The sequence below is a fragment of the Thamnophis sirtalis genome, unplaced genomic scaffold, assembly GCF_051295495.1.
Source record: "Thamnophis sirtalis isolate CommonGarterSnake01/CBP01778 unplaced genomic scaffold, rThaSir2_p1.2 scaffold_10, whole genome shotgun sequence".
Classification (NCBI taxonomy): Eukaryota; Metazoa; Chordata; class Lepidosauria; order Squamata; family Natricidae; genus Thamnophis; species Thamnophis sirtalis.
In genome coordinates this window covers 26,058,107-26,082,452 of record NW_028261390.1, presented here as the reverse complement: position 1 = coordinate 26,082,452, position 24,346 = coordinate 26,058,107, and the positions used below count along the sequence as shown (strand labels likewise).

The 24,346-nt window shown below is 41.7% G+C and overlaps 1 protein-coding gene across 2 annotated transcripts in view; it reads left to right on the top strand.

Annotated features, from left to right (window-relative positions):
• FHIP1A (FHF complex subunit HOOK interacting protein 1A) overlaps positions 1-24,346 on the top strand; it is an 86,721-nt gene that overhangs the window by 22,736 nt on the left and 39,639 nt on the right. For both annotated transcript variants that reach the window (XM_087724318.1, XM_087724316.1), the window contains 3 exons: positions 5,958-6,170; positions 7,371-7,997; positions 21,283-21,441. In XM_087724318.1, the coding sequence (XP_087580444.1) occupies positions 6,069-6,170; positions 7,371-7,997; positions 21,283-21,441 (888 nt within the window). In that variant the 5' untranslated portion in view covers positions 5,958-6,068. The remainder of the gene's footprint in view (positions 1-5,957; positions 6,171-7,370; positions 7,998-21,282; positions 21,442-24,346) is intronic.

Below are 24,346 nucleotides of genomic sequence, written 5' to 3'. Positions count from 1 at the left end.
CTTTATGAACCAGCCCTGGGATGGGGGGCAGGGAAGAGGGGATGGTTCCACACAAGCAGTGGGCAAGCATGTGCAGATTCATTTGTGCAAGTGGTGGGCATGCACGCCCATCACTTCTGCAAATGGAGCATGTACACCCACACTTGTTGCCCACTACTTACACAGCCCAGTTATGAAGGGCTCAAGGCCCAATAGTGGGTCATGTCCTGGGATTTGGGCACCCCTGTTCTGTTAACTATCACATGTTGAGGCTTGTTACTCAAACACTGGAAGGTGGAACTCCAAATTAGAGCACAACTTCATGGTCATTCCTTTCAGAGAGAAGTAGCTATTTGAGGAGTTGACTCATTCCTTGTAGAAAACAAAGATAAAAAGAAATAAGAGCTTGTGCATAAGAAAACCACATTCATCATTTGATTCCATATCCCAATTTTTTTGGATGAAAAAAAGAGAATCAGCCACTGGAGTTACCAAGCCTGTCAATACAGATAGCACTAACCAACAAGGTGGAAGAGACAAGCACCAAGGAGAATGTCCCTCAGATGCCAGTATCTGCCAGTTGGCAAAACGTTTGGTGCAAGTGGAAACGCACATACAAATGTGTTTTGGAAACAGGGGAGGATATGTTTCTATAACAAGAAAATCACCTGATTAATTCCTATAATCTCCCCATATCCCAAAACAAGGAGCAGTTGCTCAGGCTGAAAGAAGCAAGAAGTTTTTTTAAAGGTCAGAAAGCTTTTCATATTTGAATGTCTGAATAAATAACAAATAATTAATAAATAAACAACCTGTTTCCATTCACCGCTTCCATTTTAGATGGGCCTCTATATCAAAGACATAGCAGCAGGGATGTTCATAACTAAGGCTGAGGGTGAATCCAGAACAGTGTCTTCAGAAAGAGGCTATACAATTAATGATAACGGAGAAACTATAGGTAGTCCCCAATTTACAATTGTTGTTTAATGACCATTTGAAAATAGAGCGGTCTCAGAAAGGGTGTATTACGGCACCTCAAGCTGTTGTAGAACATTGTGCTGTCCCGGATTGAAATCTGGTCCTTGGCTATCTGTTCCAACTTATGACCAGTTGCAAGAGTCCCTGTAATCATGTGGTCATCATTTGCAATCTTCTCTGCCAGATTTCCCAGAAGCCAATTGGGAAACTAGCATGGAAGGTAGCAAGTTGTTGCTGCTTGCCGAGAGGGCTTTCTCATGTCTCTGGGAGTTGACTGAAAGAGCTGCCTGCCAGAGGGAGCTGAACTCCTTTAGCAAGATGCAAAAACGGAGCTCAGATCCTGATGATTTGAATTGATTTTGCACCCCACTGAAGGCATTTCCTTCTGTGTGTGGAGGAGAGATTGCATCTCCTGCGGGATGCAGAAATGGAGCTCAGACTCTGACAATTTGAGCTCCATTCCTACACCTCGTGAAAAGAGTTGCCTTCCACATGTGGTTCCCGCCGAAGAAGTTCCATGAATGGAGGAGGGATGACATCCTTCAGCAGGCAGCAGCTCTTTCAGCCAGCCTGTAGAGACAAGAGTGAGCCAAAATCCAGTCAGCAAGGAGCAAGGCAGTACAATAAGATAAAGCAGCATGGGGTGCCTTTCTCCCTCCTGCTTGGATTTAGCAGGGAGGATTTTTGGTTCCTGCGGAAAGCCTCCCAAAGACTCCCCCACGCTCCCGTCCAAAGCACCCTGCACTTGTTACTGGGACTCCCATCAACTTAACAACCTACACAATTGCCTAACAACCACAGCCAGGAGTTTTGGGATTATAATCATTGAGCAAAATGGTCTCGTAAGCAGTCACATGGCATCTTATTTAATGACTATATTTCACTCAGCATCAAAGACCCCAGACTCAATTGTGTTATAAGTCACAAGTTTGTGTGGGGAAAATAGGAGTATTAGATGTGTTCTCTGCATTTTGTTTGTTTGTTTATCACACTTTATTATTTTTGCAAATAATTCAAAGAAGAGAATACATCTAATATTCTTCTTTTTCTCACCACCACAACAACAACCCTGTGAATTAGCTGTGGTGGAATGGAGTCTGCAGTTGCAGGAAGGGAGGGGCAGATAGAGAGAAAAGGCAGACTCCCCCTCCCCCCCACAATCACAAAGTACAGCTAGCCGTTATGCAGGTAAATGTTTTAGTCTGGTTAATAGGCAAAGTGATTTCTGTTAACAGGCAAACAGTAAAGAACTGCTCAGAAGGAACTCCACATGTCATTCTTGGTTCTTTGGTTCTGACATTAGTAAAGAACACACAAGAAGCAGTGAACATTACAACTGACTAAGGTGAAAAGCTTGAAAGAATGATTCATTCTGAATATCATTCAGGCAACCATTTTCTGAAATTGTATAGGATTTCCTGCTTGAGCAGGGGGCTGGGCTAGACGCCCTCCAAGTTCCCTTCCAACCCTGTTGTTCTGATATTCAGCAAGATGGGTAGGTCCCTTAGTCACCCTGGGACAGTGGACAGTTTTCAGAAGTACATCTTCCAGTTTTTGAACAAAGAGAGCAATTGACAATCTTCTGTAGTTGGAAAGCTGCTGTGTGCTTTGGACAATGCTAGTATTATATAAAGTATCATACACAAAGTGATGATTTTAAGGGGACAGTTTATTTCAGTTGTCCAATTCTGCCTCAAAAGAGTCTAGTTCTCCAACCAAGTGGAGAAAACTGAGATGCTCATATGATGTCTCACAAAATGCCTTGACTGGCTAAGTCTTGCAACCTGGAAATTGAATGGAAACATCTCTTGAACTGCTTGCCTCCAGCAGAGCTTTTAACAGTCAGGTATATCATTCGGTAAACATAAGCTACACTTAGTTGGAAGTTGGTGCAGGTGACTGAAACAAAGCATTTCCTCCAAGTCGCAGGAAGAAATGTTAATCCTTAAGTGTTAAGCCTTTTAATTAGAAGGTAGAGTTAAGCCTTCCCTATAAGGTCTGTCCTTTGATTATCATTTTTTACAGAGAGATCTTTTCCAGCCAGTGTTTGTACTTCTTTTTTATTTTTTTTAATTGAAGAGTTTTAATAAATTTTACAAATATTTCCCCTTCCCCTTCCCTTCCCCCACCCCCAACCCTCCCTTCCCTCAACTTCCCATAGCAAAATACAGGGTATAAACATTTAATATAAGCTAACTAACTATAGCATCCTACCTTCCTCTTGTACTTTAACTCCCCTTTTATTAAACTAAATTTAGATAAATTATAACATTCCTTGTTCATTCATAAGCTAATTGAAATTTCTTACTCTGATATTTATTTTGAATGTAATCAATCCATCTTCTCCATTCCAACTTATATTTCTCATTTGAATGGTCCTTCAAATATGCTGAGATTTTGGCCCTCTCTGCTAAATTTACTACTTTTAACATCCATTCTTGAATAGTAGGCAATTCTTCCTTCTTCCAGTACTGCACCAACAACAATCTTGCTGCCATTATTAAGTTCAGAATCAAATTAGTCTCTATTACTGTACAGTCTGTAATTATACCTAGCAAGACAAACTGAGGAGTAAACTTTATTCTCTTTTTAAGAGTATTTTGAATAATCCACCATATATTTATCAAGAATGCTTTAACTTTTTTACAAGTCCACCATACATGATAATACGTAGCGTCAATACAATCACATCTCCAACATTTGGATTGTAAATTCAGATACATACAAGCTAGCTTTTTGGGATCTAGATGCCATCTATAAAACATCTTATAAAAATTCTCTCTCAAGTTTTGAGCTTGCGTAAATTTTACATTTCTTACCCAAATCTTTCCCCATGTTTCCATCAGTATTGGTTCTTCAAAGGTTTGTGCCCATTTTATCATACAATCTTTAACTAACTCTGTTTCAGAATCTATTTCTATCAATATGTTATACAACCTTTTTATATGCATTTGACTCTGGTCTCTAATTTGTTTTACCAAATTTTCCTCATTTTGTATGATACCAATTTTCTGGTCTTTTTTCCATCCAGCCTGTAACTGTCCATACTGAAACCAGGTTTGAATTACCCTTTCCTCTCTCAATACATTCAAAGGTTTTAACTGTGGTACACCTCTTTCTATGTTAAGAAGCTCTTTATATGAAATTGCATCCTGTTTTTGTTCTATACTTATATTCTCTATCGTGTGTCTGGGTACTACCCACATAGGTATCTTGTCATTTAATTTATATTGATATTTTTTCCAGACGCGCAATAGAGCATTCCTTAATATGTGGCTTTTAAAGATCCTGTCCACCTTCTTATCGTATACTAAATAAGCATGCCAACCATATATTAAATCATATCCCTCAATATTCAATATTCTGTCCTCTGTTAAATTAATCCAATCACTAATTGTTGATAAAACTACTGCTTCAGTGACTGTGCCTAAGGCAGGACCAGAGTCTCCTGTTTCTAGCCTGGTATCTAATTCAAATGATATTTATTTTTATTTTGTCTTTGCCTTTTTTGGGCGGATGGGGAGAATTAAGACTTTTACACTGCCACAAATGTATGTACAAAAAACACTTGCATGTACAAGCACAAGTTTATGGTGGGATGGGGAGAATTAAGACTTTTACACCGCCATAAATGTATGTACAAAAAACACTTGCATGTACTATACATTCCTAAACATGCACAAGTTTATTGTGGGATGAAGAAAACTTCAAGATTAATTTCACCAGTCAAAATCTTAGTTAATAATGTACGGAAACTTGGCACTGGAGAGGAAAAATGTTTAGAAATTTTTCCAGCAACTCTTACTCTTACACCTTCTTCTTTTGGGGGGGGGGGGGGTGTTGCCATAAATTCAGGATTATTTTCCTTTCAAGCAGATATGGTAATTGAGAGAGAAGAGTTTGTTAATAATTGAAATATGAATTTCTAACAATATATAGCTGTATGCATTGTTTCATGTTATTTAAATAATAATCATGTCTGGGGGATGAAATTGGGAAATGAATATACATTAAGATATCAAGTTCTTGATTATTTTTTTGAGCTAGGCCAGTACTTTCACAGTACAGTATTCTTTTATTTGAATATTATATTAAGAAAATTTATTATGTATAAGTAGTATTCAAGCATATAGATTTATAATAAACTAAATTGAATTTCAAATAACACTTCGTTGGAGACGTTTTCTGTTCCCTCCTGCAACCCTGTCCTAGTAGCGGTAGCTTCGAGTGGCAAACAACCATTCAAACTAATGAATAGCTTGTACAAATGGGAAAAGAAGGAAGGTTGGGAATTTAGTTTGTATAAATAGTTTGATTATGCAAACTTTGTCTCTAGTATATTAAGTATGTAACATGTTGCATTTATATGAACATACATTGATACTTTGATTAAATACAAGAACTTCTGTTTTTATAATAACATTTTCTTATCAGTACAGTGATGCTTTCAGCCAGAGTAAGTTAACATGGTGTAATTTCACACATGTTGCCACTACTGAAAAGAAAAAATTAAGTATTTCTAAAGCAGTACCTGTTTTTGCCAAAAAAAAAAAATTTTCACATTTGAATATAATTGTTCTCATTGTCTAAATAAACAGTATTGTCTTACAATGAAAAGAAGAGTTACCAAATTATTTTTTGTTCCATTTTATATGTTTCCAGTTAATAGATTCTGCAGAATTTTATTAAACGCTCTTACCTCTTTGAATCAGGAATCCAAAAGGGCTGAAACTAAACAGTATTCTTCTTTTGAGAATGATTGATAACTTTTCCTGTAACATCTTCCCAATTGTACTTGCACTGCAAAGGGATCACAGAGTTATATAGCATTCATAGTGACAAACATTGCACAATATATGAGAAATGCAGACTTGTTTATGGAAGCAGAGCATGTTTATAGGTTATTCCAGGCATTTTTGAGAGCCATTCGTGTTTTTTTGCTTTTATTGTCTATGTTACAGTCCACATGTTTTATCTGGATTATTCTGAATTCCTTGCAGATCAGCGATGTCTATCCACGTGCTATGCAGCGATATGCTACTCATGTTGAAAAGGAAATTTAATATGGCCTAGTAGAATTGACCATTGAAGAGCATAAGCATAATCATAAGATGTCCACAGGTACAAGTGGGAAAAAATCCCATCAGGCTGTGAGCCTAGAAGGAGTTGACCCAGAAACATGCATGATAGTATTTAAAACCCACTGGGCACAGGTAATGGAGCTCTGAGAACTTTTCTTCTTTTATTTCTCTTTATTATTGATTGAATTGTTAGGAACCCATTTGGACCATCCGATATTTGCTTGAATTGTCAGAGTCCAAGCCATATCGTATGATACTTACACCAAGCATATCTTCATTGACTTTTGAAGAACTGTATAATTTACTGTTTTTTAAAAAGGAAAAAAAATATCGTATATTAGGAATATAACAACCAATTGAACAAAACTCATGTTCTATTTAAGATTCCTAGGTTCTGTTGCAAGTGCAGTAAAGTCCTTTTAAAATAATTGCATTTTGAATCTTCATGGACCGTTCACTTCTTTGCCGGGTTATATTTCTTAAATCCACCAAAACACTTCCTATGCTGAAAGGCTGCATTACTATATTTAGAGCATTCAATATATTATTTCTATGCAATATATTATTTCTGAATCCTGTATGGTTCATTTTTAATTAGTGTTGTCTAATGCCCACATATATCTGCCAATAGAGTGCCTTTCAGTGTGGCCATTAGTATTAATCTAGTATTTTTATACTGTATCTTCTATTCAGTGGTGGGATTCAATTTTTTTTTACTACCTGTTCTGTGGGCATAGCTTGGTGAATGTGGTATGGCTTGGTGGGCGTGGCTTGGTGGGTGTGGCAGGGGAAGGATACTGTAAAATCTCCATTCCCATCCCACTCCAGGGGAAGGTTACTGCAAAATCCCCATTTCCTCCTGATCATCTGGGACTCGGGAGGCAGAGAATAGGTGCGGACAGGGCCACTCAGAGGTGGTATTTACCGATTCTCCAAACTACTCAAAATTTCCACAACCAGTTCTCCAGAACTGGTCAGAACCTGCTGAATACCACCGCTGCTTCTATTTCAGCTATTGAACTTTTACTCTTTAAATGTACTTGCCCATAAATGAAGCTAGGAACATTCTTAGTTGCTCAACATGGTCATATGTTGCTCTTCTTAAGTAGCACAATTGGTTAGATTAGCCATTTGGGGCTTGATATTTCAGATAAGTAATGCATAGGCTGTTTCTACTCATTAATCCATAGCTTGCCTGTTATGGATCCATTTGGAATGTTCAGGACTATTATGAAGATGAATGCAATTTTTCATAATTAAAGATTGCAATAGTGAGTCCATATTTTAATGCCTATTGTATGATCGAATATGCATTATTTAATTTTTCCATAGGTTGTGAAAATTTTAGAGACGCATGACCCTTTAAAAAATATTCAAGCAAAATATGGGACAATTTCTCCAGATGAGGCCAGCACAGTGCAGAACTATGTAGAGCACATGCTCTTTCTTTTAATTGAAGAACAGGCAAAAGATGCAGCCATGGGACCTATCCTGGAGTTTGTGGTTACAGAGAATATCATGGAAAAGCTCTTTCTTTGGAGTCTTAGGCGGGAATTCACGGATGAGATGAAGATTGAGCAACTGAAAATGTATGAAATGCTTGTGACACAATCTCATCAGCAGCTGCTGCATCACAAACCCATCCTAAAACCATTAATGATGTTGCTGAGTTCTTGCTCAGGAACTACCACACCAGCCGTTGAAGTAGAGCTGGTGGTTCTTCTCAACCAGCTATGCTCAATCCTAGCCAAAGATCCGTCCATCTTGGAACTTTTTTTCCATACCAGTGAGGACCAAGGAGCTGCAAACTTTCTAATCTTTTCTCTCTTGATTCCTTTTATCCATCGGGAAGGGACTGTTGGCCAACAGGCCCGTGATGCACTACTTTTTATCATGTCTCTTTCTTCAGAAAGCTATGTGGTTGCTCATCACATAGTAGAGAATACTTATTTCTGTCCGGTAAGTTTTTTTCTAGATACTCATTCTAACTTCCTAATATGGATTCCTTTGTAAATGAATATTCAAGTTAAGTTTTTGCACAAAGGAGAATTAAATTTACCTGATGAGTTGTAATTTTGTTATGGCTATGCAGAAATTCTAAATGGGATAATTGGGGAAAATGAAATTTCTTCAGAAAGCCCATCACGTTGAATTGAGAAGTGAATTTGTTGTCTTTTCCAGAGGAAGGGAGGGAGTGGTCACATGTGGGTATTCTCAAAGCCTGATTGGTCCAAAGACTGAGAGCAAACTCTTAAATACTGGTGCCTTCCAATCCTGGCCCAGTTTCCTCTCAGTCTATTTGGTCCAAGAACTGTTGAGAACTGGTAGGATTTCTTTATTCAATCTGGTTTCTCATTCGGTTTAATTGGGCATTTAAAAGCTTTCCTAAACTCCAAACTTTGCAGCTGCGGCCCCAAGGGACAGTTCTCTGCCTCGGGCGGTTGGGGAGGGCCCTATGGGGCATTTTGCCTCCCCCCCGCGGGCCCGGAGCCTCAGCCCTATCCCCGGGATTGCAGGGGTGCCAGCTCCTACTACAGCTGCTATAACGGCAGCTTGGATTGCTCATGTAGCCGAAAGAAGTGGCTGCGGCGTCACGAGGAGTGCACTAGCCGCCTGCGGTGCCGCTGATAGCTCAGAGCGGCTGCCGCGCTTCTGTATTTAATCAAGTGGCTGCAAGTGACCTGCGGGGGAGGGAGAGCGGGCCTGGGGGCTGCATGGCCTCCCCCGACTTTGCTGGAAGCAGTGTGGGCTGCTGGATGCCTGGCTGAGCCGAGGAGGTCTCCTTTAGGCCCCTTCATTGCACAAAAGGTTCCAGCGGCCATTTTGAATCACCGCCACGTGCGCGAGGAGTGCGGCTCGGCCTACAGCAACTAAGGCCTCATTTGGCACAAGGATAGCAGGCCCTGGTCTCGATGGGGCCTACAGAGCCTGGCAACCCATTTCTTGCACCTTTGGGCACGTGAGTATGAAATGGATGAGGGTACTGAGATTCCCCAGGGCCAGGTAGTGGGCCCGATGAAGGGTGGGGAAGGCCCGGTGCAGGGAGTGGAGCAGGGGGTTCCTCTCCCAGGGTCTTTGGTTGCCCAGTGCCCATCTAGGTCCTCCACTGGGGAGGAAGCCAGGAGGCACAGGGCAATTGAGAAAACCTTTGCAAGGGCGGAGAGAAAGGTCAGGTTAACTGGGTCCTTATCCTGAGACAGATCCAGGTCTCCTCTTGGGCCTCTTTCTGCGTGCTCTTCTCCTAGGGGGTTTAGCCCCTCTTCTCCCTCAGTCTCTCTAGACAGGCCTCATTCCTATTCCAGGAGGAGGAAGTCTTCCTCTCCCTCCCCTTCAGGGGATCCTTTGGAGGGTACGTCTAGGGGACCCTGCTCCTCTCGCAGGTTGGCTCCCTAGGGCCTAATTTTGCTTATGGTGATGTGGAGGATTTGGATCACCTCCCTGAAGGCCTTAAAAGGCTTATTTCTGCAGCCATTTCACGTGACATTGCCCAGTGGGTTAAGAGTTCTTTTTCTTCCAGGCATGGGGGTCCGTGCCGGTCCCAGTATCATGCTTCCTCTCCTTCCATGGTTAGCAAAGCTTCAGTCATGGGTGAGGAAAATCTCCAGGACATGGGTTTCTCGGAGGATGAGGATGCGGCCCCCTCAGATGAGCCTTTTTCTTCAGGACTCTTTGTCCCAGCCATGTTCAAGATTCTCTTGGGCATGGCAAGGAAAACCACCAAGGTGGGGACGGGGGACCCTTTGGTGCCTCCAACTAGGGATCCTGACATGGCCATGTTTTCTGCTACAGCCACAAATAAGGAGGAGATTCTGGCTCCTCCCTTATTTATGGAGGTCCTGACCAACCAGTGGGCGCGTCCCTCCAATTTCTCGACTCCTGGGAGTAATGACCGCTGGCACTATAATGTGGAGCAGGCCTTTGCTCTGGCCATTCAGTTACCGGCCATTGACACTCCGGTGGCCGCCCTGGTTCCTCCTCTCCGGTGGTATCGGGCGATGCGGCAGATAAATTGAAGCCGGAGGATAAGCGCGCTGAGCTTACCTTGAGAAAGAACTTTAATGCCACTGCATGGGCTATCAGGTCCACGGCCTCGGCTTCCTATTCTAACCGGGCCACGGTCATGTGGCTTAAGCAGCTCCAGGAGCGCATTCCCATCCAGGACGAGCGGCTCCACCAGGATCTCATCAAGATCATGGCAGCCTGCCAGTTTTCCACTGATGCGACCGTGGACATGGAAGTTTGCATCCAGTGCTTTGGCCACTTCTGTCATGTGTCGCAGGCTCCTATGGCTGCGTCACTGGCAGATGGATAACAAGGCCAAGTGGAACTTGGCGGCTGCTCCGTTCAAGGGCCCTAATCTTTTTGGGGAGGCCCTCGACCCCATTCTGGTTGAGAATAAAGAGAAGAAGTAAGTTCTTCCATCTAACACTAAGAAGCCTGTGTCTAAATCTCATCCTTATCGTAGGCAACAGTATAGGGCTACAGATTATGACTATAACCAGCCTTTTTCTTCTTTCCAATCTGACAGGCAGTTTCCCAGGTTGTCCTTTCAGGACAGATACCGCTTCCAGCACCAGTCCAGGCGGCCCTTTCATGGGGGAGGCGGCCATCCGTACCGCAGAGGGAAGTGACTCGAACCTGAGTCGTCCCATCGGCGGCCGCCTTTCCCTGTATGCCGATCAATGGGACGAGATCACATCGGACGCTTGGGTCCGAGCCACGATTCGTCACGGTCTCAGGTTAGAATTTCTCTCCACCCCTCCGAATCTCTTCAGGTCATTCCCTCCGTCCCAGAGCCTGGAGTGCTGCTGCCTGATGGATTGGCAATTTAATAAATGTATATGCCGCCCAATCCCGTAGGACTCTGGGCGGCTTACAGAACAAAAATAAAAGTAAAAGTTGAAATAAAGAAGAGATACATTAAAAAAAACCACACAGGATCTGTAATCGACTGATACATTTTCTACAGATGTAAAGAAAGATGCTGTACTTGTTTCAATTAAAATTAAAAAACATTTATTTAAAAAAAAAAAACACACCAAACATTCCGTTTAGGTGGGGCTGGACCTTAATCAACAGCCCCAGGCCTGCCAGAACAGCCAGGTTTTTGTGGCTTTTTGGAAGAACGAGAGAGTGGGAAGGATCCGGATCTCTACGGGTAGATCGTTCCACAGGACCGGAGCAGCTACAGAGAAGGCTCTCCCCCGGGGGGCTGCCAGCCGGCATTGTCCGGTCGACAGCATCCAGAGAAGGCCCAACCTGTGAGATCTTATTGGTCTTTGGGAGGTATGCGGCAGGAGGCGGTCTCTCAGATATCCAAGTCCTAAGCCGTGTAGGGATTTAAAAGTAATGACTAGCACCTTGAAGCGCGTTCGGAGACCAATAGGAAGCCGGTGCAGCTCCGGAGGATGGGTGTAACATGGGTGTATCTAGGTACACCCGATATCGCTCACGTGGCTGCATTCTGGACCAACTGTAGTCTCCGAACATTTTTCAGGGGCAGCCCCATGTAGAGCGCATTACAGTAATCGAGCCTTGAGGTGACGAGGGCATCATCCACCTTCTCGACATTCAGGTGGTGGAGGCAGTTCCTCTAGAGGAACAGGGCCTGGGCCACTACTCCAACCTGTTCGTGGTTCCGAAGAGCTTGGGGGCTGGAGGGCAATTCTGGACCTCAAACGCCTGAACCGTTTTCTGGTTTAAGGTGATTCAAAATGTCCTCCCTCAAGTCTATCCTTCAGGGTGTACGGAGGGGGACTTCTTGACTTTGGTAGACCTCACAGAGGCCTATCTTTACATTCCAATTCTGGCTGGTCATCGCAGGTTCCCTAGGTTCTCTCACGGGAACCGCCACTACCAATACAGGGCTCTTCCCTTCGGGCTGGCCTCGGCTCCCCGGGCTTTCACAAAGGTTCTGGCGGCCCTGGTGGCTCATCTGCGTTCCATCCCGATATGGCTCCAATGTTATTTAGATGATGTCTTGGTTCAGGCGGGGTCTCTTCCTCAGGCCATCTTGGACCTTCGGCTCACCATTCGGAGCCTTCAGAGCCTAGGATTTTAGGTGAACTTCCCCAAGAGCCACCTTTTCCCCTCCACGCGCATTCTCCACCTGGGGACGGTCATAGACTCCGTGTCGGGGGTGGTCCGTCTGTCCCAGGAGCGTCAGAGCAGCCTACATCAACTGGCAGGAAGCGTTCACGGAAGTCGGTTAGTTTCGATCCTCACTCTATTGCAGTTATTGGGCAAGATGGTCTCTTGCATCGGGATTGTCCGGTGGGTTCACCTTCGGCCTCTCCAGTGGGAACTCATCCACTTTCAGAGGGAGCGATTGAGCAATTTTCTTTAGACTCTCCACCTCCCGGTGGGGGTCCAGGTCTCGCTGGGATGGTGGCTTTCCCCGGCCATTCAGCAGGGCTGCTCCTTCTGGGAGCCGGACAGGGTGACCATCACCACGGATGCGAGTCTGTTCGGGTGGGGAGCCCTAGTGGATTCCCAGATGGCTCAGGGCAGGTGGACGGGCTTGGTTCTCCGGCACAACATAAATTGGTTGGAGCTGAAGGCGGCCCGCCTGGCTCTATGATACTTCCAGGCCTCGGTGGAGGGGCGTCAGGTGCTCCTCCTGATGGACAATGTGGCCGCCAAGGCCCACATCAATTGTCAAGGGGGGACCCACTCTTGGGCTCCCAGGCTCTCTGGCTAGAGGCTCTGAGGCTGGGCGCCTGGGTGGAGAGGCACCTGTTGTCCTTGGTGTCGGAACACATCTCTGGGCTCTCCAACGTCCAGGCGGATTGCCTGACTCAGGCAACTCTGGACAATGGTGAGTGGCAACTCCATCCATTGTTGTTTCGGAGGATCTGTCAGAGGTTCGGCACTCCTCTGGTGGATCTGTTCGCCTCGCCTGCGAACTCACAATTTCCGCGGTTTTTCACTCGTTTCCAGTCCAGGTCTGCGGAGGGCATGGACCTGTATGCATTTCCTCCTATCACCCTCGTTCCGGGGACCATCCAGAAGCTGGTAGCGGAGAAGGCTCTGATCATTGTGGTGGCGCCTTATTGGCCCAGGAGGCCTTGGTTCGCAGACCTAGTCCAGCTGTCGGTGGCTCCTCCGTGAAGGATTCTGCGGGAGGAGGTGGTCTTGCAGCAGGGGGTCCTGCTTCACCTGGAGCCCCACTGGCTCCATCTGACCGCCTGGCTCTTGAACGGCGGCTACTGAGGGGGGCTAACCTGTCCTCTGGGGACATTTTTACCATCGAGGCATCTCGGCGTCCTTCGACGACCTGCATCTACAATTCTACCTGGGCGGCCTTTGTCCGGTGGTGTTCTTCTCTTAGTATTTCTCCCGACAGGGCCACTATTCCCAACATCTTGGACTTCCTGCAGAAGGGCCTTGATGACGGGCTTTCACAGAATACGTTGCGCCACCAGGTGGCGGCTTTGTCTTCGGTCCTGGGGGGTGTGGGGTCTTCTTCCCTCTCCCATGTTCCCCTGATCAAGCATTTTCTGAAGGGGGCGGCTAATTTCAGGCCTCCCTCCGTCCACAGATTCTCCACGTGGGATCTTCCCCTGGTTCTCAGGGCTTTGACAGGGGCCCCATTCGAACCTCTCCGGTCTGTTCATCTACGGTTCTTGTCTTTGAAAGTGGCTTTCCTGGTGGTGGTTACCTCTGCCCGACGTATTTTGGAACTGGGCATCCTGTCTTCCAGGGATGACCTTTGCCATTTTCACCAGGACAGGGTGGTGCTTCACCTTGATCTTACCTTCATCCTGAAGGTGAACGCTCCCTTTCATAGGGCTCAGGAGATTGTCCTGCCCGACTTTTCCCCGGGCCCGTCCAATGATAGGGAGAGGTTCTGGCATCGGTTGGACGTGCGCCGCACTCTGCGGATCTACCTCCGGCAGACCGAGGGGGTCAGTAGGTCGGAGGCCTTGTTTGTTTCATTCCAGCCGGGAACGTTGGGTTCTAGGGTGTCCTCGGCCACGATTGGCCATTGGCTGTGTCAGGCCATTGCGGAGGCCTACGGAGCAGCTTGTCGTCCGGCCCCATCGGGCATCACGGCCCATTCTACTAGAAGTGCCGTGATCACGGCTGCATGGGCCACGAGGGCCCCATTTGAAGACATTTGTCGTGCAGCCACTTGGGTTTCTCAAGGGTTTTGCAGAGGGTGGCGGCTGATGCTCCCCTTGGGCCTTAGTGGTTTTCTTGTTCTCTCTCCCTAGGATAGAGCTTGGGTATGTCCCACATGTGACCACTCCCGTCCCTTTCTCAGGAAAAGAACATTGGTCTTACCTGAATGTGTCTTTTAAGAAGAAGGGAGGGAGTGGTCACCACCACTTTATTTCAGTAATGCAACTTAAAAGGTGAAACTAATATATGAGATAGTTTCATTACATGCAAAGCAAGATAGTTCAAGCCTTGATTTGTCATAATTGTGATGATTATGGCTTATCCATAAAAACCCCAAATTCATAATATCAGAAAATTAGAATGTTGTGAAAAGGTGCAATATTCTAGGCTCAAAGTGTCCCACTCTAAGCAGCTAATTAAGCCATAACACCTGCAAAGGGTTCCTGGGCCTTTAAATGGTCTCTCAGTCTGGTTCAGTAGGAATCACAATCATGGGAAAGACTGCTGACCTGACAGTTGTGCAGAAAATCATCACTGACACCCTCCATAAGGAGGGAAAGCCTCAAAAGGTAATTGCAAAAGAAGTTAGATGTTCCCAAAGTGCTGTATCAAAGCACATTAATAGAAAGCAGTGACGTGAGGTTTATAGCTGGTGAGGCAAAAAGAAAGAAAGCGGCTTTTGGCCGCTGTCGAGAAAGAGGCTTTTGGCCGCTCCGGCGCTATGTCCACTCCGGCGCTATGTCCGCGTCCCACCTGTATGGCAAACATAGCGCCGGAACGACCAAAAGCCTCTTTCCTGACAGCAGGCAAAAGGCGCTTTCAAGAAAGAGGCTTTTGGCTGCTCCGGCGCTATGTCTGCTGTGGCGCTATGTCCGTGTCCTGCCTCTATGGTGGATGTAGCGCCAGAGTGGCCAAAAGCTTCTTTCTTGACAGCGGGTAAAAGGCGCTTTCAAGAAAGAGGCTTTTGGACGCTCAGGCACTATGTCCGCTCCGGCGCTATATCAGTGTCCCACCTCTATTGCGGACATAGCGCCGGTGCGGCCAAAAGCCTCTTTCTTGAAAGCACCTTTTGCCCGCTGTCAAGAAAGAGGCTTTTGGCTGCTCCGGCACTATGTCAGCTCTGGTGCTATGTCCACGTCCCGCCTCTAATGGCGTACATAGCGCAGGAGCGGCCAAAAGCCTCTTTCTTGACAGCGTCAAGAAGCCCCGGCACTGTTTACGCCATAGAGGAAAAACTTCCTTAGACCAACGGAAGACTTTAAAAGCAGAGGGGACCTATGGAAAGCTTCAAAGAATCAATGCTGTATGGAACCAAAGCCGCCCTGCCACCCCAGCGCTAGAGGCAAAAGCCGCCCTGCTGCTATATCCAAAAGCCCTGCTGCTATGTCCAACATAAAAAAAAGTGCCAGCCCACGCACCAGCAGAGGCGGGTAAAACACACACACACACACATTACTTACAATAATACAATTACTTAAAAATTACATTAATTTTGAATTCCTCCCCCCTCCCTCTGACCCACATACCTTTTCCAGCTGTTTCACAGAGGATTTCAACTCTGCTCTTGTTTGCCATGATGAAAATGTAAAAATGTAAAAAGAAAAAGCAGGAGCTGCTCACGTCTTAAAAAAGTGCCCTCTACAGGAGGAGGCGAGAGAACCATGTGCCTCATGGTTTTTCAGCTTTTAACCCTTGCTTAACTCTGCTCAAGTGATCATAAAGATAGACTAAATGAGGCACGTGGTTCTCTCGCCTCCTCCTGTAGAGGGCACTTTTTAGAGGCTTTTTTAAACAGTTAAGCACTAAGCAGAGTCATCTACTGTGACTCTGGCAGCAACTACCTCAGCCTTTTTCCTTTAAATTTTTTTTTCTTTTCATGATGACAGTGGTGAGGGCCTAAGTTGCATTACTGAAATAAATGAATTTTTGCATGATATTCTAATTTTTTGAGTTTCACCTGTATAATGTTGACTTTGCATGTAATCACGTAGTTAGATAGGGCTATTTATACATTGAATCTAACCCCAAATTAAGGGCAACAATTGAAGATCAAGCATTGCCAACAGATGGCTGCCTATTCTCTGCTTGAACTGATGGGAGTTGATGATGTCTCCAGGAAATTTTTCCACTTTCAAATTGCACTTAGTGGTAGAAGTTTTTTTCTTACAATAACCAAATCTGCCTTCCTATAACTTACATTAATTATTTTTATTTCTTGCCTTCTGAGATGATGGCGAACAGGTTATATTCTATATTGCCTTCTTTTAGATATTTGAAAAATATCTATCATATATCTCCCTCAGTTGTCTTAAACAATCCCAGTTCCTTCAGGCATAGGACTCAATTTGTAGTACCCCTTACATCCTTATTTCCTTTCTCTGATCCATGTTCTAAAATGTCATAGAATGCAGAATAAAATGGAACCATTATACCTCCAATCCCCAATGCCCTTCTCCATAAAGATATTTTCAGCCTAGAGAAACCTTGTTGATTTAATTTAAATGAATACATATAAAATGTACTTATTTTTAAAAAGGTATTTTCATGATAAATACGTTTATTAGATCCATGCTTTTGCGTACACGCCTACATTTGCCAATTAATTTTTAGGAAGACTTTTTTACTTAGAAGATTAAAACCAAATGTGTTTAGTTTGTTAACCTTCAAACAGTAGGGGCCATTATCATCAAAATACATTACTAATTAGAATAATTGTCTTAGGATGTTGGAGTGAGACAAGTAATAAAGGTAGCAAACCCGAGGCTATAATAAAAAGAACACAGACCATTCCTGAGGGCTGTTTAATTGTTAAATATCTCTAATATGCGGCCTTTATAAGAATGATCTTTCCAGTTTGGGAAGCTTTGGTCTTCCCTTGAGAAAACTCAGAATGATGCCTCAGATTTTGGGTTTCTTATCATTTCTCAGTGGATAAAAATTGAATAATCTAATTCTAATTAAAGTGAAGTAATTCCAGTTAAATGTTACACTGTATGTAATATTTCCTTATTATTGAAAAAAATACAGAATGGAGCAAATTGTTCCCGACTGTATCCTTCATCTTAAAATTATGCTGTTATATTTAACATGTGTGGTGGAATTTATTTAGGATGCTATTTTAGAAGTTGAAGACTTTCTCCTCAAAACAGGCATGAATTTTTAAAAATTTGCATGGAAGATGCTTGCAGACCAATAAAATAGTTTAATTTTTAAGTGGTAGTTTATGTAAATCCATTTACAGTGATTTATACAACGTGGTTTATAGTTTAGCATATTGTGTGAACCTAAGCAATTGTCATTCATTTAATAAACTGGTTAATCAAACCAGACACAGCACAGTATTTGAATTCTGTCGATAAAGTTTCTATGGGATTTACTTCTATTTGGCAAACATGTCATGCCCTGGCTGTAATGTTCTCTGACTTCATAAATATGTTCTGCCTCTGGAAACAGTTAGCAATTATGAAGATCCATGCTCACATATATAAGAAGCAATGCTAGATATTATAATTAGGGTTTACAGAATTGACCTTGGAAATGTCATCCCACAAGGAAGTTTAAAATAGTAAATTGTCCTCCCACAAGCACAGTTTATAGCTGTGATTTGCATGCAAAATACCTCCCAAATCTATTTTGCTGCTGGCAAAGTTAAACAGTACTGGTTTCAATAGATGAATCGGGAATTGCCTTCAGTGACTTGGAAGCAAAGCACGACCTGTCTCAAAGGCAGTAAATTCAAAATTTTAATTAAACTACATCGTTTTAATATACAATATCTAAGCATAACAGCACTTTAAAAGTAGTCAATAGCATTATTTTAGTATACTTTGGCAGATTTTCTGAACATACAGCAGTATTGCAGCTTCTTACCTGTGCAAAATTGTTGTGGCCCATGGCAGCATATTAGTAGATAATCTTTTTCCACCGTGATTTCTTTTTCAGTGATGATGTTCTCACATGGAATCTTTCTAACATTCAGCAAAATTCAATTTGCATTGAGCTGAATATTCCCAGTTGTCATTTTCATCCATTGTGGCTATTGTAGAATTAGAAGAATTGTGTTCACTGAACCTTAAGAGCAAACTTTGCCCCTACTTCCCATATCCTAAAATACGATGAGGAATCTTCTTCTGACCCAGTTCTGTTGTGACCCATGTCCATTGAGCTTGGAGACCAAGTATATAGTCAAATCATATTCTCAGATGGATGAGCAACCTTGAACTAGTGGTAGCTGGAAAAATGAAAATGGATAGAGTTGAAGGACTGGATATACATTTCTTTTTAATGTTCCCTATGTCAATCAGGGGTGGGAAAGAAAAATAATGAAGTGGGAAAAAACATTCCTTTTGTACAATCTTCTGTTGTTCAGTTTAATTTAGTGAAATAAAGATGATTGGAAGGACAGCTTTCAGGAATAATTGCCTGCTGGAAAGAGGTAGCTGCTAAATTAACACATTCACAAAATAAATTGGTGGGAAGCTAATGTCTTTATTTATGTGACTAGAATACATCAAACCTAGAGATACTGTATATTGTCAAATTAACATTTCTGAAACATTAACTTGACAGGCTAGAACTTATTTTCCTTCCTCCTCAGTTTGGTTAATTGTAACTTAGGTATTGGAATACGTTTGTAAGCACTTTCCCAAGCAAATTCACAAACATTCAGAATTGGCAAGATATTTTATTTTTAAATGAATTAATATTTCATTTTGACGCGTGGAAAAACAAACCTGCTCTTTTAACCACTCCAAATGAATTTTAGCTAGTTTTTACAAAACTGAAATTTTATGAGTTATGGTTTTTATTTTTCTAAGCAAATCAAACCTTTATTGCCAATGTACAACATACTGTATGTACAATGAAATTGAATTAGCCTCCCTTGTTGCAACCCCCCCCCCAAAAAAAAACACAGAATGCATCTCAATAGCTCAATACATAAAAGAAAAAAGAAATCCCTAAACCCAAATAAGTACTAACTAGCACACATTTGTGTGTGTGTGTGTGTGTGTACCATATTTTTCGGCGCATAAGATGCATTGGAATATAAGACGTACGAAGGTTTTGAAGAGGCAAAATTAAAAAAAAATTTTTTTGCACTTTGCGAAACACCCCAAAATGGCTTTTTTTAAAATGAAAACAGGCCCGTTTTTTCAAACAAAGGGCATGAATAGCCCTTGGGAGGCTTGTAGAGTGTTCTGGGAGTGGGGGGGAAATGAGAAAAAAATGGTCCATTTTTTGCAAAAACAGCCCGTTTACAGGGCATTAGGAAGTTTATAGAGCACTCCTGGGGGTTGGGGGTGGTGGCAAAATTGAGCAAAAAAGACATCATTTCTGCCCTTCCCAGCCCGCAGGAGCTCTCTGAAAGCCGCCTACAAGCTATGCATGGCCATTTTGGTGAAGGGGATGGGGTTTCAGGAGGCCACAAATGCTGTATTCAGTGTATAAGACGCACCCAGATTTTCAGCCTCTTTTTTGAGGGGAAAAAGTGTGTCTTATACTCCAAAAAATACGATATATGTGTATAACATTATATTACACCGGTATAAACATGTCACATGTTACCCTGGCCCTGCAAGTCTTATCATATTAAACCTGATATCAGAATTTTGACAGCCCAAGGATAAAAGCTATTTTTGTTTTGTTTCAAAATGTTGTATGCCTATGGAGGGGTAGATAACTAACAAATAGCAATTTTTCTCTCTTACTTAAATGCATATGTGTGTCTGTGTATTTAAAAAAAAAATTAATTATTTTCACCGTTCCTGTCAAGATTATTTTAATTTAAATATGCATTTGTAAGTCTTAGAACTGTACATGTAGTCCTTGATGCAGCCTCCCAATTACAGTCATATGTCAGCATAGTTGTAAAATGGGTCATGATGTGAGCGACCTGATTTTATGGCAGTTTTTGTGGTGGTCATTAAGCAAAAGACCATAGTTGTTAGGTGAATCTTTGTTGTTAAGCAAATGCTGTGGTGATTCAGACCTATTGTTTGCTATGAGACATTTTTGCTAAACAGTCTTACACATGGAAGTAAACCCAGTTTTCAGCAAAAAGGTTATAAATCATGGTCACATGATTGCAGGATGCTGTAAACGTTTATAAATAATCGATAGTTTCCAAGGGCCCCAAATGTCTCTGGCGATTGGAACTTAGGTAGAAGTAGGTTGTATGTGTACCTTTTGGGGCGGGGTATCCTATGGTAATTTTGAATGATCACTAAGTCATGGGTTATAAGTCAAGGACTGCCTATGTCTAGTACTCTTTCATGAAGCTTTGCTTGCATTGATGCCAAGTTTAAATCATTTCAGTTATTTAGTTCTAAAACTATAGATATCTATTTAAAGTGAATTTAATCTACGCCTTGTCTTCCATAGATTTTTTTAGCTACTATAAAGATGGTATCTTTATAATATAGGCAGATTGTTGGATGAGTGAATCCCATTTTAAAGGACCTGTAGCCCATTATTTAGAAATAAAGAAATACGTAAAAATGTAAATTGTGGGAGAAAATTGACAAAATTTAGGGGGGAAAAAGATATCCACATTCTATGCTTTCCATATCTGATGTCTTTCCTGGGTAATATGTTTCTTTACAAAGCTAAACATTGAGAAATATGAATCAGATAAACAGACTTCTGTAAGTATATATAATTCAGGGAGCCATAGTTGCATCATAGAGATTTGTATTTCTGTTTGCCATTTAAATATTTAATCCAGTTATCAAAACTATAGAAATGTAACAAAGGATATAGCCACCAAGCCCTATTGCTTGACATAGAGCTTTACCACTTTTCTGTTTTTAATTTAAAAAAAAACCTGCAAGCTGCTGATTATTTTGTAAATATTTCAACTGGGAAAGTTCTCTTTGTATTAATTTGTTTGGAAATACTTTTTATGTGATAACATTAAGTACATACAAATCTGCCATTAACCTAAATTCAGATGCTATTCAACAGCATAATAGCAATTATTGGGAGGAAATATTTTAGATTACTGGAATTAACTTCCACAAACTGAAAACATGTTTTTATTCTTATAAGAAAATGCCAATGTTTTTTTTTTAAACAAAAAAAATCTGTATTTCTTCTCTTTTCTTTCTCTTTCATCTTGCAGGTGCTAGCAACAGGCTTAAGTGGTCTGTATTCATCTTTGCCTACAAAGCTGGAAGATAATGGAGAAGAATGGCACTGCCTTCTAAAAGACGACTGTTTACTTTCTCCAGCTCTTGTACAATTTATGAATTCTTTTGAATTCTGCAATGCAGTAATTCAGGTACTGGCCAGAGAAAAGACTTACAAATGGAAGTAGTATTTTAAAATAGTAGTATACAATTTTGTGAATATTTAGAAAAAAATATTCTTTATTTTATATGTGTGGCATACTATTTTTTGAAATGAATATCAGCATAATATTAATATATTATAAATATATTAATATATATTATAATATATATATATATTATAATATATAAATGAAATACAAGTTTATTTAGAGGAGTCCTGGTGGAGCAGTGGTTAGAATGCAGTATTGTGACATATAAGTCTGAGCGATGTTGTCATTGCTATGATTGTTACAAAATTTAACAATTTACATGTATTTGTAAAGCAACTTTTGTTGCAAAGCAATTAATGTAGTTTTGGGCGGGAATCTGTGCTTATTTGTGGTACAGATAGTGCTTGACTTAGAACCCTAATTGGGACTGGAACTTTCATTGCTAAACGATGTGGTCATTAAGGGAATCAGAATAGAGCTGGAAGGGACCTTGGAGGTGTTCTAGTCCAGTGGCCTGCTCAAGCAGGAGATCTTATATCATTTCAGACAAGTGACTGTCCAGTCTCCTCTTAAAAACCTCCAGGGATGAAACAACCACAACATCTGAAGGCAAGCTGTTACACTGATTAATTGTCCTTGCTGTTAGGAACTTTCTCCTTAATTCCAGGTTGCTTCTCTCTCTGATTAGTTTCCATCCATTGTTTCTTGTCCTGCTCTCTGATGCTTTGGAAAATAAATTGACACCTTCCTCTTGCAGCCATTTTTACAACTTTTTTTTTGCCATGGTCATTCAGCAAATCCCACAGCCATTAAGTGAATCCAGATTCCCTCATTGACTTTGCTTGGTGGAAGCCACCTGGCATAAATGGTGATCATGTGATTCCAGGACAGTGCAACTGCTGTAAATACATGCCAGTTGCCAAGAGTCCAAATTTTTACCATGTAACCGAGGGGATGCTGCAACGGTCGTAAGTGTGATTTCTTTTTACAGCATCATTATAACTTTGAAAGGTCATCAAACGAATGATCATAAATAAAGTATTACCTGTAATTTACATTTTGCTTTATGGTAGTAGAATATGCTGTGTATATGTAGATGGGTTTGATTTCTTTAGTATTTAAAATGTGTCTTTTTTCATATTCGTTGCTTTAGCTAGTAATTAGGGATTTTTGTCCATTCTGCTTCTTGTTCTTCATCTGTTAATGATAAGATTATACATTATACTACGGATTTTATTGCATCTACACTAAGGCTGTCAAACTCAAGGCCCGGGGCCCGAATCTGGTCTGCAGGGTACTTAGATCTAGCCTGTGGGGCCGCCCTGGAAACAGCAAAGCACCTGCCCACGATGGTTCTGCCAGAGAAAATGGGCTCCTGAGCTCTGTTTTCAGCTGTCATGGCCTCCTGCAACCCTCTGCCAGTGAAAACTGCCCTCCTGAGCTCCATTTTCACTAGCAGAGGGGTTGTGACAGCCGAAAATGGAGCTTGGGAGCCTGTTTTTGCTGGCAGAGCGCTCGGGCCACCACAGGTACCCCCTGACAGGAGTGATGCCATGCCCCTTGGCCCCGCTCCTCAAAGTGAAACACAACCACGATGTGGCCATCAATAAAATCGAATTTGACACCCCTAATCTATACCTTTGCTTTGATTTGTGCAGGCTTTATTAGTCACAGAAATTCTGTGTGGCAGTGTTTCCAGAATACAAGACTTTGTATGACAAGTTTTTGCCAAAGGAATTTCTGTCTGTTATGTTTTTAAAAGGTTGTGTATTTTTTCTGCATACATACACATTCTAAATATAGAATAATTTCTGAATGTGGAACTCATTCTTATGAGCCAAAGGCTATGTTTTCCTTTGAATGGAGCACTCTTAAAAAATAGCAGATAAATGCATTCATTTTTATTTTAATTATAAAACATGCTATTGTTACTTTGAAGTCATGTATTAAATGCTGTTTTGCTATTTTTAACTTAAATATATAACATGGTACTTTATGAGGTCCTGCAAGATCATATGCAAGATTTTATGTCAGGCTTACCTAGTCAAAAACATTGTATGAAATGGCCAAAATAGAATAAATAAAATAATACTCTCCAGATCATGGTTGCTGATAATTGGCATTTGGAGGCATATATCAATAGACAAAACAAATAAGCTACAGTTTCTAGTAGTTATTAATAACTTTATGTTTTATGAAATATGAAGTATCAGAGGGCTTCATAAATTGCCATCAAATTATGGCTTTGGATGGCATAGTGCAGAAAAGTACTATATGGCTAAGAATTAATTTAATTAACTTTAATCTTAAAGTTTAAATTAAATTAAATTCATTTCTTATCTGGCCTCTGATGACTTTTTTTGGAGAACTTTCTTCCTTGGTTCAAAAAAAGTTTTACATTCCTGTTTTAAACTTCCAAGTTAGTGATAGTTTATGTTAGTAAGAAAAATTGCTGTTGTTTTGCTATTAGGGTTAATTGGATGTTCCGGGTTCTCGTATTATGGAAGTAAATGTTTTCCTATTTAAACTATTATTAAATTATCCACAGCACATGTGGTTTTATACATATCTGGATGTAGGGGATGAACAGGCTAAGCCAAAGGATGGGAATAAATAGGTCATCAATTTAGAGTTACCACGCTCCTACAAGATAACTAAGTCCAGCCCCCCATGAATTCTGTTGAGTCTTACCTAGGGCCAATTTGCCTTGACCATTAGTGGATCAGATTTTTATATATAGGTAGCATGAAATAATTGTGTATTTTTGTATTTTTGAAGTCTATCCTGACTCTGGATTGTTACACCTAAAACTGTTTTATCTTGCCTACCTTTTCAATAGTTAAAATGTATTGACTTTAAAAAAAAATGACATTCAAGTTTGGTGATTTATTTTTTAACTTCTGTA